Here is a 17297-nt window from a genome sequence, read left to right on the forward strand (position 1 = left end):
GGCGGGGGGCAGTGCAGGCAAAGCAGCAGAGGAACGGGGGGATGCAAATGGGAGTGAAGAAGCATACCCACCGCAAAGTGACATTGCTGCTGTGCCCACGGGGATGCAGCTGCAGCAGGAGTTGGCACTAATTGCCTTCCCCAGCTCCATCCCTCCCCCTTGCCCATTGCAGGCAGGATACGCATTAGCACACACTTTCAGGTTAAGACAGGCTTCCTCAAGGTAGAGGCTTCCAGATACAGCCCATGAGATTCACCTATTTGACTGAAAAATGTTGCTTTAACTTGGGAGATGAGCCTGAGCCCACCCTGGCAGCCACCCCCAACACGAGTGACAGTGGCCATCCCAGAGGACCACGCTCTCCTCATACCAACAAACCCAACCAATAAATATTTGGCAATACACATAAATTGTCCACTCCTGTCCCCAAATCCTCATAATTTGCCCAAATCAGAGCTGCTCAGCAGCAGAGCTGGCACAGATGCCTGCATCAGCAGCTCTGTGGCCCCAGCTCCTAAAATCCCAGGAGGGTGGGAGCACCTCTGCTTGCTTTTCCAAAGAAGGACGTTTCCAGCCTTTGCAAATACTCACAGACGTGGTTCTAATGCTTCCAAAACAGAAGAGGAAGGAGAGAATCCAACCACATTATTAGCTTTAAATATCTCATGACCTTTTTCTGCAAATCTCAAGATCTGAGGCGCAGCCCGCCTCACGGTTCGTTAACATTTCATGTTGTCAGCGCGGCCAATGGGTTCAATTAGACTTTGCGACGGCATCTGCAAATTGCTGGCAACCCATAGGAGGAAATCCTCCCTTGGCCTGGCTGCCAGCTCTGATGCTGCTTAAGAAATACTTGCTGAGCCTTGCCATGCTCCCAGGACATGCACCGAGCTGGTCAGTGCTCAGCGCATGCCATCTCCCCTCAAAAAAATGGGAAAAGGGAAGATTCTGCTCCAGTAAATGCTAGGAGGTGGGAGCAAATATGGTACAAGACCTGCCCTGGGGCTCCCAAAGATGCTCAGGATGGTGCCTGACCACCCGCCTGCATCTAGGGGTGAGCATGCAAATGTGCTTGTGGGGAGATCGCACGTGTGAGCGTGGCAATCGCTGCTGTTGTGAGTTAACTGAAGGAGCCTGTAAAACCAGAAACAGGCTATTAGCAATCCATTAGGAAAGGGTATCCAGTTCCAGCCTAGGTAAGCCATTAGAGGAACATCTGAGAGCATTAGGAGAGCTCGCTTGGGGCCAGGATGGGACTATAAAACAGAAGAGGAAACCACGCTAATCTGGCTTGAATTACAAACTTAAAAGCAGAAGAAAAATAAAGGATACCCTAAACATTTAATGTTTTATATTTAGGAGACAGAAGAGGAGATTCTGCCAAAAGGAGAGAATAAAAAACCTGTTTAGGCCACAAATATCCCATCACTCTTCTGGCAGCAGAGAAACCACCAGCCCCTCTTCCAGAAAAGGAGGAGAGTGACTTTAAAGTTGCTTGAGTTTTAGAGTGATGTCGGTGCTTGTGGGGTGGAAGGGAGTTGGTGGCCACTCGATTTGACATCGTCTGACATAGCTGCATCCCAAACAGCTGGAAAATGCCTGTGCCCAGGTTCAAGGGAGCTGCTGTGAGGTGGCACGATGGTGCAAGGAGCATCCAGCACACGCCCCACTGCATGCTTACGTGGAAAGTCATCATTATCATCATCATCATCATCATCTCTCCACGATAATAATTCCCAGAACACATTGTCGTAATTCCCAGAGCAAACTGCAACACAAGAGCTGCTAAGTGGCCTGAGTGGAAAGGCATTACTGAGCAGGGGAAAGGGAGTGCAAGGCCACGCTGGGGCTCAAACCCACCTTTGCAAAGCACTGGGAAGGGGATGAGGGTGTCCCCCTGGCTCTGGGTCAGCCCTAGATATTACTTGATGGGGGGCAATGCTTCAGCCAAGCATCTCAGCTCTCTAGGGGGTAAATTGCATTTATGGCTAGCTCGCACAGCGGCAGTCTCGATAAGATCCCCTGCTCCCGCCATGGATGGCTTCATCTTCTGGTGCCAAGCCCTGGCATTATTAAAATCCTGAAAGGAAGAGCCTGGGAGAAAGCAGACGCTGATTGAATCAGGCCCTATGGTATTCGACAGCTCGACATCCATCTGATCCTATTAGCGCTCATTCGGTCCTGCCTGCCGAGGTGCTGTGCATAAATCAGACCCTGCAAAGATAACAGGAGGCAGAGGGGAGAAAGGAGAGCTGCTTCTTCTGCCAAGAAATGCCAAGTGTGAGTGGGGCCTGCATGGATATTCCTGGCTCTGGGCAGTCTCTGGTCCTCCCTTATGGGTTTGTTCCTGCAAGGATGCTGGACTTCCCCAGGGGCTGCCAAGGGGATGGCAGGAAATGCTTTAAACCCACAGCAGTGGCTTTTCCACACCAGCAGCCAGTGGGGAGAGCAGGATCCAAGATGAGGGGCAGCTTGTGGCAGGAGAACTTCACATCAGCAAGAATTAAGACACCTCTATGCATGACCACTGCATCCTTTCTCAGGATACTTGTCCCTTCGAGGAGAGACCTGACACAACAACTGCAGGACAAGCTGGACGGCTGAGCTAGGCTTGGTCCTACCAAACCACGTCCTTCCCTCTCCTAGCTGCAATGGGGGACACCTCCAAGATGCCAACAAGCAATACTTCAAGCACAGCATGGCTTGAGCATGCTCCCAGCTTGCTGACATCTTCAGGGCTCATTTCTGGGTCCAAAACCCTGCATTTGCAAGGTGCCTGTCTAGGCTAAGCAGGCTGAGCATGCCAAGGGGGTCTGGGGTCAGAGCAGCTCCAGCTGCTTCAGTGCTGCCATCCCTTGGTGTTTGGGAGCTGATTGGATTAGGTTTTGCAAATAATTCAACTGATGAATAGTGGCAGTTTTCCTCAAATCATCCACAAATCAGATTTTTCATTACCCAGCCAGCAGGGCAGAGAGTCAGAAAACAAGGCTGGTACCTCACTCACTGAATGCTTGCACTTGCTCTCTGAGAAAATTATTCATCAAGCACACTTCTCCACCAGCCAGTGATGGGGGACATGTCTCTTGCAAGAAGATATTGGTTAAAAGATGTACCCAGGACTGCTGTACCCTCTTGGACACTGGGAGATGAGCCCTTCCCAGTCCTTCTTGCACCCACCATGAGGACTGGTACTTGGAGCTCTCCCCGCAGCTCAGGGTATCTTTAAATAGGAAAAATCAAGTTTTTAGTGCCCTAGACCTGCCTTTTCCAGCCAGGGTGGCCCTGCTACTGGTCTTGGCAGCACCTCCATGTATTTCCCACCATTGCTACCTGCCTGAGAGCACTGATGGAGAGGCCAAGCCAACCCCTTGGAGGCTTCGTGGCCAGGGGACTGGCATGTCTTGACCCCATGAATATGACACCTAACACCCAATGATGGAGGGACCAGCCACCTTGAGGCTATTGAGGTAGGAGGCAGCTCACTGGATCTCCCACGATTTTTGGGTGCAAACCCCTGCACTTGCAGAGTGTTTGGCTAGACCAGGCTGTGGCAGGGTAAAAACACCATCTTTTTCCACAGCAGTTTCATACCTTGGAAAAACTGCCACTGTGTTTGGTATTTCCTATTAACTCTTTCCATTTTTTCATAGCTTCTACAATTCAAGAATTTCTCCCTCAAGTGAAAAAAAAAAAAAAAACCCACAGAAAACTAATACCCAAACTCCACTTCTACTTTCTTCCCTCTCAGGATGCTCCATGGATGCTCTCCTGCTCCCAGGAGGAAACCGAAGGGCAAAGAGATAAGCAGAAAAACCCTCTCCCAACCCTTCTCTGATTTTCAAAGCCATCAGCAAATGCTCCAATCTGAAACATGACCTGCAGCGCTGCCTCATCAAAAAACCCAACCAAGGCAAAAAGAAAGTCACTGAGACATCAAAATTTTGCAGAGACATGAGCAAAGCCTCCCATCCCCTCTCTCAGCTGTTTCTTTCCCCAAGAATAGTTGGTCGGCAAAAAACCCCACTTGGCCCCATGATGCAGGTGAGCTCCCCGGGGACCAAGTGCTGCCTCCTACTTGTCTTTTTTGGGGGGCAAAAATCTTTATCAAGCAAAGAACCTAACTGGTTTTTGACTGTCCCAGCTCAGAGCAGAGTGGAGGCTGGATGAGCCATGCCAGCCTAGCAGCACCTCTCCTCGAGCAGCAGATCGCTTTCCTTCACAAGCTGAGCATGCAAGGAGCACACAGAGGGGGAAAAAAAAAGGCCCGTTCGTTATCTTCCTGCAGCTAACAAATGAAATCTGTCCTCTGGGCTGCCAAGGATTTCACTGACTATTTTTTTTTTTTTTAAAGAAACGAGAAATAAAAGTAAGAAATACGATAACATCGCGGCAATCGCTCTATGACTGTGTTCTGAGTTACAGCAAGCGGTATTTTATCTTCAGTTCAAAATCTAAATGTGGCAGAGGCGCATTTAAATGTGGTGACATTTATACTTTAAATGCCTTTTACATCTCGTTGGCAGGTTTTATATAGAACATATGTATGGAAAGTAGATAGGGGCCGTGGATGAAATGTGGAGCGAGGAGAGCCTGCAGAGCCATTTGTAGGCAGAACGGGAGTTAAAAGAAAGACAGAGAGGAAGAGAGAAGGAGAGGAATAGCATCTGGATTGCCTGTGCAGTAAATAGACTTTTTTTTTTGGTCCCTGACCACTTGTTCCCAGTGCAACTTGTTCCCAGCCACCAGCTCCCCCTGCTCCCTCCCGTCCCAGCCAGCTCAGCATCGCTTACGTGTTGCCACTGGTCCAGAATGAGGGGCCGATACCGCAGGAAGAACTTCAGTGGGAAAGACTCAGGATCAGGCCAGGATGAGGGGTTTTGCCATGACACCTCCAGCCTCCGAGGGTTGTTGGGCACGGGTTTGGCCACCACGCTCTCCGGAGGGTCCGGCTTTACTGGAAGAGAAGAAGGTGGCTGGTAAAGCTTTGCAAGAGGCATCCTTCCTCACACCCTTTGGCACAGCTGGCTGGGCTCTGTGCTGTGTGCCTTCCAAGGGGAGCAGCCAACAGGCAGAAGATGCTTTTCCCAAACTAATTAGATGCAAATCACCTTTTCTTGTCCAGGTCAGTCACATGGCTGTCCTGGCACAAAACAACTACCATCAAGGAGATGCCAGTGCTGGAGAGACATGGAAACAACCTTTCCAGGGCAGAGAGCATCCTTCCTCCCCAGGGCTACTTGAGTCAATACAAGGAGCCCACCAAGCCCAAACCCTGCACTTCCCTTGCACCTCCTGATTTCTGTGAGTCTGACCCACATTCAAACCAGCATACCCCACAGTAATGTGTCAGAGTTTGGCCCCTGTGTCTATGGCTGGGGTTTTGGGGATTCAAAGCATTAGCACATTGTATTTGCCAAGGGCAAAGGATTGCTGTGGTCACCTCCCACCCCAAGCATCTCTCAGCCTGCTCTGCTTTTGGGACACAAGGATATTTTCTTGCTACCTGATAAGTATTTCAAGCAAATATTAATTAGCTGCAAGCTATGCAATGTGCTTTGAAGTTGCAGCTACTTTTAGAGTGCTGGGAGCAAATCACAGACATGCTGTAACAAACAATATTGCCTGTTGCAGAGCAAGCCTTGAGCCTCACTAGGGGTTTGCTCAACTCCCAACATCTCAAACTCCCTATTTCCAATAGCAAAGCTACAAAAAGATCTAGATTTGGGTACTGTGTTAGTTTCACAAGCAAAACCAGGACAGGTACACTCATGCTTCTCCTTTTCTCATGGCCAGAAAGGAGCTGGGCATGGGGACCTGGGTGCACAACTGTATCTGGGCTGGAAAAGGGCTCTCTATGCACTCTAAGAATAGCAATGCACATGGGTCCTCATATCCCAGGATGGCTCTTAACCCCCTCTAAAGTCCTCATGCAGGACAATGGATCCCTCCTGGCCCAAAAATCTCTGGATTGAGTAACAGTCCTTTGGCTTTGGCCACCTTGAGCAGCAGCTTGTGAAGATGCCAGCATCAAACTCCTCTCCCAAGGGATGCTGGGGCTGTGAGGAGCCCCTCTCTGCCTGGCAGATCTCCTGCCCTGCACTCAGAAGTCTTCTCCTCCATGCTGATCCCAGCAGTTCACCTGCTGTGGGTGGGAGGTGATGCCCACAAAGGGGCTTTGTCTCCCCTGGGAGAGGAAGAAGGTGGTGGTGGCGAGTGAGCTGCTCCCTTGCTAGCCTACCTGCCTGCAGTCCTGTCCTATGCAGGAAGGACATCTCTCCCTCTGCTTGAAGCTGTACGGGACCAGGCACTGATGTGGGGACAGTTTACTGCAAGTGGAGTCATGTCTGTGCCGTTTGCTGCCATCTCTGCTCCAGGATGATGGTGGCATTGCAGCTACTGTCACCAGGAAGACATCCTCCCTGCACCACAAACACTTGCTCCTCTTAGGAGAAACCAGCCTGTGATGCTTTCAAATCTGCTTTCTTGGCCAAAAATGAGGCAGAGTTGGGGCTGCTGAAATGAAGCCACAGCCCAGCCACCTTGGTGGGACTCAGAACTGGTCCTGTTCTCCCCAAGATGTACCTAACCACCACCTCCCTCTCCCCAGCCCTACCACTCAGCACCCTGGCACACACCCTGCTGCAGTCCTCCTTCACTGTTATCTTCATCAGCACCCCGACAGCCTCTCCTGCCTCCGTCACCTTCCCTCTGCCACGGTGGGTGCAAGGAGGATTGGACAGCTTCCTCCATCCCCACTGCACCCAGTGCTTGAAGGATGCTCCTGGAGGCATGGGGAGCATCTGGCCAGCAAGCACCCATGGGCTTGACCATGGGTGCCTAGTGCCACCTCCCAGCTCCCACTGATCCCTCTTTGCAGCAGGATGGGACATGATTTTCCATTTACAGCTTTATCCTCGGCAGGAGGGATGACTTGCTGGGGCTGCACCGTGCTGAGCTACTCCAGATGGCTGTGCAATTCCCCTGTTTGCTCCGAATCCCTGGGCTCGGGCTGGACATCAGCTTCCATCGACAGCGACTTGGAGTCCAAACACATATGGAAAAGTATAAATCCAGCGCTGGCTCGGTGGGCTCCGTTTGCAAAACAAAAATCTGTTTGGCTGAACGAATGCAGATGACTGTGAACTGTGGCTCTGCAGCAAGGAAGTGGGAAGGAAAGCATGAAGCTGGGGATGGACTCGATGGGATACCCTCTGGGGTAATGCAGGGAGCCTGGTCCTGCTTTTTGCTGTGCCAGCCTGGAGCCACAGCAGAAGGATGCTTAAATGCAGTGGTACTGGGCAGGGCACGTGCTTGGGCAGCAATGAGAGATGTCACTGTGGTGGGCTGGAGGAAAGCAAAAAAAAAAGTGTCCTGATGCTGAGGTGGGAGTCACCTGCCTGTTTTGCAGGGATGTGACCTTCAGCCCCACTCCTGTGAGCTGGGACTGTCTCTGGAGCACAGGGAAGGGCTGCCCTGGCTCAGAGCAAGAACGGCAGAGCCCAGCCATCCAAAGGGGCTGTGCTCCCGGCTGCAGCAAACCTTCAAATGGCGCTGTGGGTTAATGGGAAAAACAGCAGTCCCTGCTACCTCCCCGTGTGTCCCCCCCTCCATGGGACTCCTGCCCAGGCTACAAAGTGTAGCAGTGCCAGCCCCTCCAGAAACACAAACCCAAAGCTATTCCTGCCACGTCCCTCCAAGGCGGTGGGGATGCAAGAGCCAGGAGAGGGCACCGCACCACCAGCAGCTGCTCCAGTGAGAACAGACCTACATCTCTTAGGACAGACTCCATTACCTTGTGCTCATCATGGGAAACATCAGGGCCAGTCCTGCAGGGGCCAGCTGAAAAGTGAGGAGAGCTGGGCTGTGTCCAGCTCCCCAATTTCTATGTGACCTTGAAGGAGTCCTTTAATCTCTGCAGCCTGCTGGGTCCCTGCTCCTCACAGGGAGACGAGCACTCCTCCTTCTCCAGCCTTTGTCTGCCTCCATTTAGCCCATACATGGCGAGGCAGGGGCTGTCTGGCTGTACATCAGCCAGCATAATAGAGCCCTGTCCACAGCGAGGGCCTGCAGGCAGTAACGTAATAAAAGCAATAATAATAATAATGGACGATGGGCATTAGGCTGAGTACTAGTTAAGCAGCTACAAAACCAGATGTAATATTATCGTGTAGAGCTGAGGGAGCATCTCCAGACATTCCTGGGAAGGGGAATTGGCCGGGAGGCAGCTCACAGCTCTTCCCACTTGGTTTTCAGCTGCTGCATCCAAGCGAGGGCTCGGTGTGCAAGAAGAGCTGTGAAGAGCAGCTTGTAGGAAAAGCTCTTCATGCTCATGCTTAACCGTGAGTCTTTATCTATCCATTGCCCCAGGCTGTTGTTAGACACATCTCAAAATGAAGCCGGTGGTTCAGAAAGGCAGCTGAGACCCTGCAGCATGGAAGGGCCCATCGCCCATCCCATCTCTTCAACGAGCGCTAAAATGGATCCTTTGTGGCTGTTAAATATCCCCTGGCATTTTCCACGAGCAGAGGGATATTAAACTCCATGTCTTAGCCAAATGTCAGTCTAGGTAATTTAATTCTGCCTCCCTAAGTAGTATGAATTGAACTGACCTTCTGCCTAGGCAACTGTATACCCCTGTTCAGAGACTCTGAATTTTGTATAGACACAGGCACGTTCGTCCTCGTGCAGCCCCTCTGAGATGCTCTGCATCTTAATACCCCCAGAGTCAGAGCTGAGGGGATCAAACAATCTTCCCAAAATGACAGAAGGGATGGGTGGCAAATCTGGGGAACGCACCCATGCCTGCAAGGCCCCGTCCAAGTCTGCCTTCCTCCTTTTAATGGTGTGCATCTTCTCCAGCTAATTTGCCCCAAGCTCACACAAGGAGAAAGGTGCTGAGGTGGGATGTCAGTGTTGCTGCATGGTAGCAATGTCCCTGCTTTCCTGGGGGAAGCACGTGCTGGCTACCTGGTTCTTGGGCTGAAATACAAGCGAGGAAGTCAGGGTTGTGTCCTGGAGGTCCAGAAATGTCCCCACTCTGTCCCAGTCATCATAAGGCAGGTGCACATCTCCTGACACACTACCTGGCACCCTTCTCTGCCTCCAAGGCCTCTCCTCTACAGCTTCTCCAGCACTTCTCCCACCTTCTCTTGCCTTAGGCTGGAGTCCTGATATCTGCAGCATTTTGCAGAGCCTTGCCCTCCTCATGCTCACCTTTATTAATATTGATACCTTTGCAGAAGACATAATTATGAAAACAATTTCCAGGAGTGAGACAGGGAGGAAGGCAGCCTGGATCTCCTACTGATGAGAGATGGGGGCCAGAGGGCTGGAAAACATCTTCCAGTCATCACTGAAGATGGAAATGCAGAGTGAATCCTTGCAGCTGGCTGCTAACAACCAGCATGGCATGACCACCAGCAAGGCATAGGCTCAGGAGAGCAAAAGAAAGTACCAGTCACTTTCCACTCAATTAGAGCCCATCTTCCAAGTGGCTGGGGAAGGGATTTTCTGCTGGGGGCTCCAGGGAGGGTGGAAGGAGAGAGGAAACAAAACCAAAGGAGGTCACTCCTTCCCAGGAAGCTTTTTGTGTTTGCCCAGGCTGGCTGGGTGGTCTGGCTCAGCAGCAGCAGGTCAGCTCCTGGCTCAGTCAGCACCAGGAGAGCTGCTGTCCCTGTGCTGCTGTCACGTTGGCTCCAGGCTGCTCCATCCCCAGCAGGGCATGAGATCAGGGCTTCGTGCCCCAGATTTGATCTCCATGCATTTGTGATGGTTTTTGCTAGACCAGGTGGAAAACACAAGACAGGCTCTGACACTCTCAGCCCTGGGATTTTAGGAGAAGCATCATGCAGTTGCTATTTGACACCGTCTCTCCATTTTAGCAGGATGTGTGCACACGTTGCAATGCTTCCACACAGCATTTTTCCAATGATCTGATGCAATGGCTTTGTCCTGAGCCATATGCTTTCCATTCCTCCATCTAGCAGAGCAAAACCCAGCACAACTTCCAAGATGAGATCTCAGCCCGGATGATGCTGGTAGACATCACCAGGGAAGTGGATGCTAGATCCAAACTACCAACACCCACCTGGTGGGACACAGCCCCAGGCTTGTAGCTGCAGAGAAGAGAACCAGGAGACACTGAAATGCAGAAGCTTCTGGAGGGGGAGCTGGCAGTGTGGGGCAAAACTGCCTCACAAAATACACTAATGCAGTGCACTTGTTTTAACTGCAAACACTGGGACAGCACAAAGAGATCAGGTGTTGGCAGGGGTTGCCCAGGGCAGTGGTGGAGTCCCCATCCCTGGAGGGATTGGAGTCGTGTAGACATAGTGCTGAGGGACAGGGTTTAGTTGGGGACGTGTCAGTGTGAGGTTAATGATTGGACTCGATGATCTTGAAGGTCTTTTCCAATCTGGGCAATTCTGTGATTCTGAGAAGCTCTGTTCAGGGTAGGTGGCTGTTGAGTTCACCCTGTAATGACTCTGCTAAGCCTGTTGACTGCCTGCTTGAAAGCTCAATCACTACCACATCTATGGTTCTTACGCACAGCAGCTGTACCGAATACTAAGGAGGAGAATTTCATAGCTGTACAGAACGTGGAGATTTTAAGGTCACTTGATATTGAAGTGTTTTTAGGACTGGGCTGGCTCCAGGGTGCAGGACTGGGTTGGGTGGATGCACTGGCGCATTGTCCCTTCCCAGAGTGTCATCCCAGAGCATCTGCCAGGTGGAGCTGGGGGGTCTCAACTCTCACTGCAACGCTGCACCGCTCCATGTGCTTTTGCAAGAGGAAGCAGTATGGCACCCATGCTAATGGCTGGTCTGAGACAGCGCTGGCCTCCGCTCGCTGCTCCTCTGACCGGGGCTGAGTTCAAACTCCTGGGCTGGATCCGACTTGTGCTGGCGCCGGGATGCCCGAGGCTTGCAGCTGGGTGTGCATCCCAGCGGGGTTGCCCTTGTGTGCTGGATGGAGGACCAGATGTTTGGGAAGCCAGGCAAGGCATGGGTGGGATGCAGATGTTACAGGACGATGCCCTGAACTCCTGCAGGAGGGAATGCAAGGAACTCAGAAAATGCAGCTTAATTGCTGCCCTGGGCCCCACAGGCTGGAGGTTACCTTCATTTTTAAGGAGTGTATCTTCCACAAACACAACAATTTCCATTTAAAGGCACCCAAGTGACTGAAACTCCACCGCTTCCCTGCTAAGCTCCTTGCCTTGTTATCAGTGTTTGCAATGCACTGACAAACACGAGCTTTGGATATGGACTGCGGCTGCAGGGGCACGGCAGGACAGTCCCTGCTCCAAAATAATTTCCTTGCTTTGTTCAGAGCTGGAACCTTGTATCTTGTTTGATGTTTTCCAGGATCTGGGGTAGAAAGGGCAAATCTGGGATAGCAGTGGAGTTCCTCTTCTTGTACTCTAGCACTTCAAGCTGCTTGGGACTGGCACATGCAGCACACCGAAGGCAAAGACTGACTGCTGACTGCACTTCAAGGATTCATTTATTTGTTTTTCTGGTCCAGTAATTCCCACATGTAACCACCAAATTGTTTTTCAACGTGTTTCTGAACTCTGTTCTCTCCTATTTTTCCTGTTCTTTGAGGATGGACAGTCTTGCCACGGCACCGTCTGTAATCCTGTTCTTTGGCTGGCAGTAAAAGTGCTGTGCCCAGCTCCCTGCTTTGCCATGCTCAGCACTGAATTGCCTGGTCCATGACAGTCCTTCACAGCTGGGAGTAGCATCTGCACCATGGATCTGGACACAGCTGGAGAGCATCCCTGCAGCACAGCCAGCAGCACAGCCACCCCCTGACCCAGGGCCTGTTGCTCCCAGTCCCACATTGCACACCATCCACTGATCAGATGGGGCAGTGACGAGGTGCAAAGTGGGGAATAAGGTTTTTAGGAAACTGTTAGGTAAGGGCTGCTGGAGGATGACTTCAGGAGGGCTTTATCCCACCTAGGGATGGAGGCAAGAGGACGGGACATTTTTATTTCTCTTCCAATCCTAATTCCCATGACTCTGCTTCCAGCACAAACACCAAACCTTTCTTCTAGGGATGCTCAGAGGGGTAATAAGGGCAATACCATTTGGACCACACCAGTTTCATAGCCCTTTGCCCTTGCCCCAAAGCACACAGATGCTCAGCAACCACAGGAGCTCTGGACCACTGGGGATTGACCAGATCAGGTAGCAGACCACTGATGGGACCAGCATGGGCATCCCACCTGGCCTCCCCAGGATGCTGGCACCAGTTACAGCAGGGCCAAGAGAACCAGGAGAGGCATGAGGAGGATGCCAGTGTGGCTCAGACCCCAGCTCCATCTCATGTATGGTAAGACAGAGGCTCCACTTGGAGATCCTACCCCTTCCCTGGCCCATCACTGTGGCAGATGACACTGCCTGCAGAGCAAGCCAACCCCAACACCATCTCAGAGAGGCCAGTTGCTGCCGCAGAAGTTACCTATGGTGAACTCATCAAAGGTGAGAGTGGTGGAGCTTTTGCCCAGAGCATTCGTGACTGTCAGAGTCACCTTGTACTTCACTGTTGAGAAGAGCTGGAGGTATCTGATGTGACACCTGTTTTTGGGAAAGACATCCTTCTCGCAGACCATCTCTCTCGTGCCGTGTCTGGAAAGCAGGGGCGAGAAGAGCTGTTACCTACAGAGCAGTGCTTGTGGTGGGGATACACCCCTGCTGCTGGAAGCAGGAGGCAGAAGGAGCAGTGTCGTGTCCCCGCTCTGCCCATGGTCCCCTGTGCACCAGTCCCTGCTGCAGCCAAAGGCATGCTTTCCTTCTCCTGGGGAATTTTGCAGGCTCATGTGTGTGATGTTTTATCCTGAGCCTGCACAGAGATTGTGGTGAACGTCCTTATGCTAGCCTCAGGCAAAGCATGAGACCTTGCTGGGACTGGGGTTGGCTCTGTCCCTCCCTCCCCCTGAGAGGAACAGGGTCTCCTTTCTGCTGGTGACACAAGTCCCAGAAGTTAATGGATAGCACCAGCCTGTATAAGGGCTCTGCCAGCCTCTGGGCACAGGGTGGGGGACGATGCCAGGCCATGGCCAGTTCTAGGTGAGGGACACTGTTGCTGCCCAGCTGCAGCCAGTGTACAGCAGAAGGGAGCATGGCTGTGCCAAAGGCATCAACACCTCCACTGTGGACAAGTGGTGCAGAGAAGATGGACTTGGGGGGCACGGAAACTCGGGAGTTGGGGACTTTCCTGATCCCCTCTAGGGAAACTGGAACTTTCTTGGGACAAATCCCCAGTGCCAAGCATCCAGTTTGGATGTCCCTGGTGCATCGTCCCCAGCCCCATTTTTGGGACACTGATCCAATATACTCAGCAGAGGTCAGACCCGCTGCCCTGAGACTTCACAACACTACTTGGAACCTGCTCCAGGCTGCAGGGACAAAAACTCTCACTGTGACCTTCTGTGCCAGGCACTTACATGACAGAGATGTTGAAGGAGTTGGGGATGTAGGTGGGAGTGGGCAGGTGCCAGCTGCAGTAGAAACCCTTCGGGTAGTTGTTGGACCGGCACATCAGCACTGGCTCCTTTGGAGGGGCTGCCCGGGAAAGAGAAAGAGCAATTACCCATCGAGGTGAGGTTATCACCAGGTTCTGAACACCCTCAACTGCTGTCAGCTCAGGGTGGGACACAGTTTGCAAGGGCAGCCTGGTCTATGTTTATCATCAACTGCATGAACCATGTGGGGGTCTTTGTTCCACGTCTGCTGCTGAAGCTCCCCAAGAGACCTTGCCTTGTACTGGGCAGTGCAAAACAGCAAACTTTCTCCTCTGTCATCTCACCAGCTCTAATGAGAGAAGGAGTGGCAGAGGAGGTTGCCAGGTACTGGGGGAAATTGTCTTCAAGGCTGCTACAGAGACGTTGCTGACGGGGAGGAGGTGCTGCTCTCTTGACCCCATTAAGCTACAGCGCTCACAGCTTTCTCTGCCATGTCCCTGGGGAGTGATAAACTTCTTGTTGAGGGATGATCCTCCAGAATACCAAAGGTCCTCAAAGGGAGAGGGAAGGACTGCTTATGGCAAGATGAGAAGGAATAACCTGAAACCAGCAGAGAAAATCCAGCTCTGCAGGAGAACTGGTTATGTTAATACTTTCAGAGCATCCCATCCCAGGGCCTTGCCTGCCTGCTAAGAGAGATGGAGGCAATCAGAGATGTGATGAGAGCACATAGTGGGAACAGCCTACCTCTGGCCCCATCAGCCAGTCCTAGAGTTAGAGGCAGAAGAGGCTTTTAAACCCAACCAAGTGTTCACACTGCACCCAGATTTCCCAGTCGTATGTGCACGTTGTGATCTTTGCAGGAACACAGCCAGAGCTGCAGGAAGACTCTGCAAAATGCTGAGGGCCAGTGCATGTGGGAGGATGAGATGTGATACTGTTCAGATGATAAATTTTTGCCCTTGTAGGTTGATGAAAACGTTGATGAACTGACACCAAAGTCAACTCCTCTCAGTACCAGGACACTTGTATTGCTAAGAGAAGAGTTCAGCTACAACTGCAGCACCTTGGCACGGTACTTTGCCATAAAACATCCTCCCTGGGCTAGATGAGCACCAAAGTTCCCTCAGAAAGGCTGTTTGAACCTGTGGCTGTCCCTCTTTCCAAAAAAACCACCCCCATGCATCCTCCCAGGATGTCCCAGGACACACTCTTCTCTCCAAGCAGAGGTTTTGAAAGGAACCTATCAAAACTGGCAGCCTCAGCATAAACATTGCTGCTCACCACCTCTCCATGCTCCTGGCAGCATTCCCCCAGCATGGCTCACTGCTTTCCTCCCTGCTCCTGAGGCAGATGCCTTACACATGCCCATTCCCAACAATGAGATGCAAACAAGGATGCAGTGATGCAAGAGTTCAGGGAGCACTCCCAGGCTGGAAACCTCCTTCTCCCAAGGGCTGCAAGGGCAAATCACAAGTCCCACAGCAATGTGCATGAACCATGTCTTGCTACTGGACACTTTGCATCCAGTTCTGGGACCCTCAACATAAGAAGGACATGGACCTATTACTGGAGCAAGTCCACAGGAGGCCACAAGGATAATCTGAGGGCTGGAGCACCTCTCCTGTGAGGACAGGCTGAGAGAGTTGGGGCTGTTCAGCCTGGAGAAGAGAAGACCCTGGGGAGATCTTATAGCGGCCTCCCAGTACCTGAAGGGGCTCCAGGAAGGCTGGGAAGGGACTTTTTGCAAGGGCAGGTAGTGATAGAACAAGGGGAAATGGCTTTAAACTGGAAGAGGGGAGATTTAGATTAGATATTAGAAATAAATTATTTCGTGTCAGGGTGGTCAGACACTGGAACAGGTTGCCCCGACCAGTTGTGGGCCAGGTTGGATGAGGCTTTGAGTAACCTGGTCTAGTGGAAGGCGTCCCTGCGATGGCAGGGGGGGTGGAACTATGTGATCTTTAAGGTCCCTTCCATTCTATGTGGAAGAACCATTCTATGATTCTATCTTGGTGCAGGGAAGCTGTGCATCAACCTAACCCCTTCTGCATGCTGTGCCAGAGAAGAAAAGGATGCAGTGAGTTGGATAAGGGTGCCCTTGCTGTACCAGTGAAGCCAGCAGCACCAGGAGGATGCCAAAGCCTCAAGACATCAATGCAAAATGGGATACCACTGCAGCCATGTCTGTGCAAATCCCTCATGTGGCATGCAGCCCTGCAGAGCTGCTGGTCTCCTGGAGGTCTCCTTACATGCAGCCCAGGTCTTGAGGGTGTAACATGCTTAAGGATGGCCCTTCTCTGCTCAGGTGTGGGTGTCCAGAGGCAAAGCAGGGCCCTGATGGGAAACCACAGCCTGATGGTGCTCTCCGGAGAGGGACAACCCAACCCATGAGCATGGGGTGAGCGGTTAGGATCCTGGCTTGCTGTTGCACAGCAGAGCTCATAGACAGGGCAACAGGTTTTGCTAGAAAAGCTTTCTGAGGGTATGCCATGAGCTCCAGCTGCAGCACTGTGCTGCAGTCCATGGAGGGGAAACTGAGGCTGGGGGCTTGCACATGCTGGCACCTCTGGGGCAGGGCTGGAGAGGGAGCAAGATGATGGCAAAAGAGTCAAGGGCAGCAGGAGTGGGGAGAGGAGAGGGAGAGGGAGAGGGATTAGAGGCTGAGGCTGTGTTGCCCCCGAGGCGTGTTCCTCCTAATGGCTATTTCAGCCCTCAGCCGGCAGACGAAGGCCAGAACCTGGTTAATGAGCCTCCCAGCTAAATTATTCAAGCAGACCCTCCGCAGCAAAACAGAGCGGTTAATCGCAAGGCCAGAGACAAAGGCCCTGATCCCAGCTACAGCCTCATCTTCCTCCTCCTTCTCCTCCTCCTTCTCCCCCTCTTCCCTTTCCCTGCCCCGTAGCTGCCCCCGGGGCAGCATCACCCCTCGCAGGGGTGCGTGGGGAGGAGGTTGGGGGCTCCGGGGAGGTGTTCCGGAGGGGTGAAGGGGTGCAGGGGATTTAGGGACAGCCTTTGGGGTCCCAGTGACCGCGCGGTGGCAGTGTGGGCTAACGGCACCCGCCTGGCACCCAGCAAACCGGGCGGGGGACTGGAAATGTGGCATGGAAGGGGAGGATGCTGAGGATGCCGCTGTGACCTCTCAACCACTTGCTTGCACTCAGCTGTCCCGCACGACACCAGTATCTAGCTGGGAAGCCGGGTAGAGGCAGCCGAGGTGAGCATCCCCAAAAACCTCCAAGGTCCCTACCTGTACATCCCCTGACGCTGCACTGCTATTGAGCTGCAATTAGTCCATCTGGGGATAATTTATCTCCGTTGTCTTCAGTACTACACTGGATCTGGCGCTTGGTGATCTGTGCTAATTCCTCCACCGAGGAGGCTGGGGAGGGCTCGTGCCCCCAGGTTTGCTTTGCTGGGAGAAGGGGGGCTGCCTAGGCTGCCTCCCACTTCCATCCTCACTCTGCAGCAGCCGTGAAGATGCCCCATTTTCACAGTTTTGAATGCCCTGAAGATCCTGTCCTCTGCTCCAAGACTGGGGCCCCCAGCCCCAAGCTCCTAGCCTCTAGCCTCTGCATCCACAGCATCCTCCACCTTTCATCCTCTGGTGCCTTTTAGTAAGCAAGAGGTGGAAAGAGAGTCGGGATAGGGGACAAAAGGACCCTCATATCTCTGCCATCCTGGTGGCCATGCAGAATTCTCAGTCTGCAGCAGCTGGAGGGATGCCAGTTGTACCCTGTTGCATCACTCTCTCGTTCTGGCCAGGAACAAGCTGTCTCATGGGGACACTCCTGCCACCTCCATCTCTCCAAAGAGCCATCAGTC

At 52.4% G+C, this 17297-nt stretch overlaps 1 protein-coding gene across 1 annotated transcript; it reads right to left on the reverse strand.

The window, feature by feature from the left end:
* Positions 1-4756: 4756 nt before the first annotated feature.
* Positions 4757-13572, reverse strand: LOC104527180 (ciliary neurotrophic factor receptor subunit alpha; the record flags this gene model as incomplete). The annotated part of the gene is made up of 3 exons (XM_010170829.2): positions 4757-4954; positions 12470-12636; positions 13455-13572. Coding segments are annotated over 3 exons (483 nt in total), but the record flags the coding sequence as incomplete, so codon positions are not given.
* Positions 13573-17297: the final 3725 nt, after the last annotated feature.

Source organism: Antrostomus carolinensis, unplaced genomic scaffold, assembly GCF_000700745.2.
Source record: "Antrostomus carolinensis isolate BGI_N321 unplaced genomic scaffold, ASM70074v2 scaffold17976, whole genome shotgun sequence".
Lineage (NCBI taxonomy): Eukaryota > Metazoa > Chordata > Aves > Caprimulgiformes > Caprimulgidae > Antrostomus > Antrostomus carolinensis.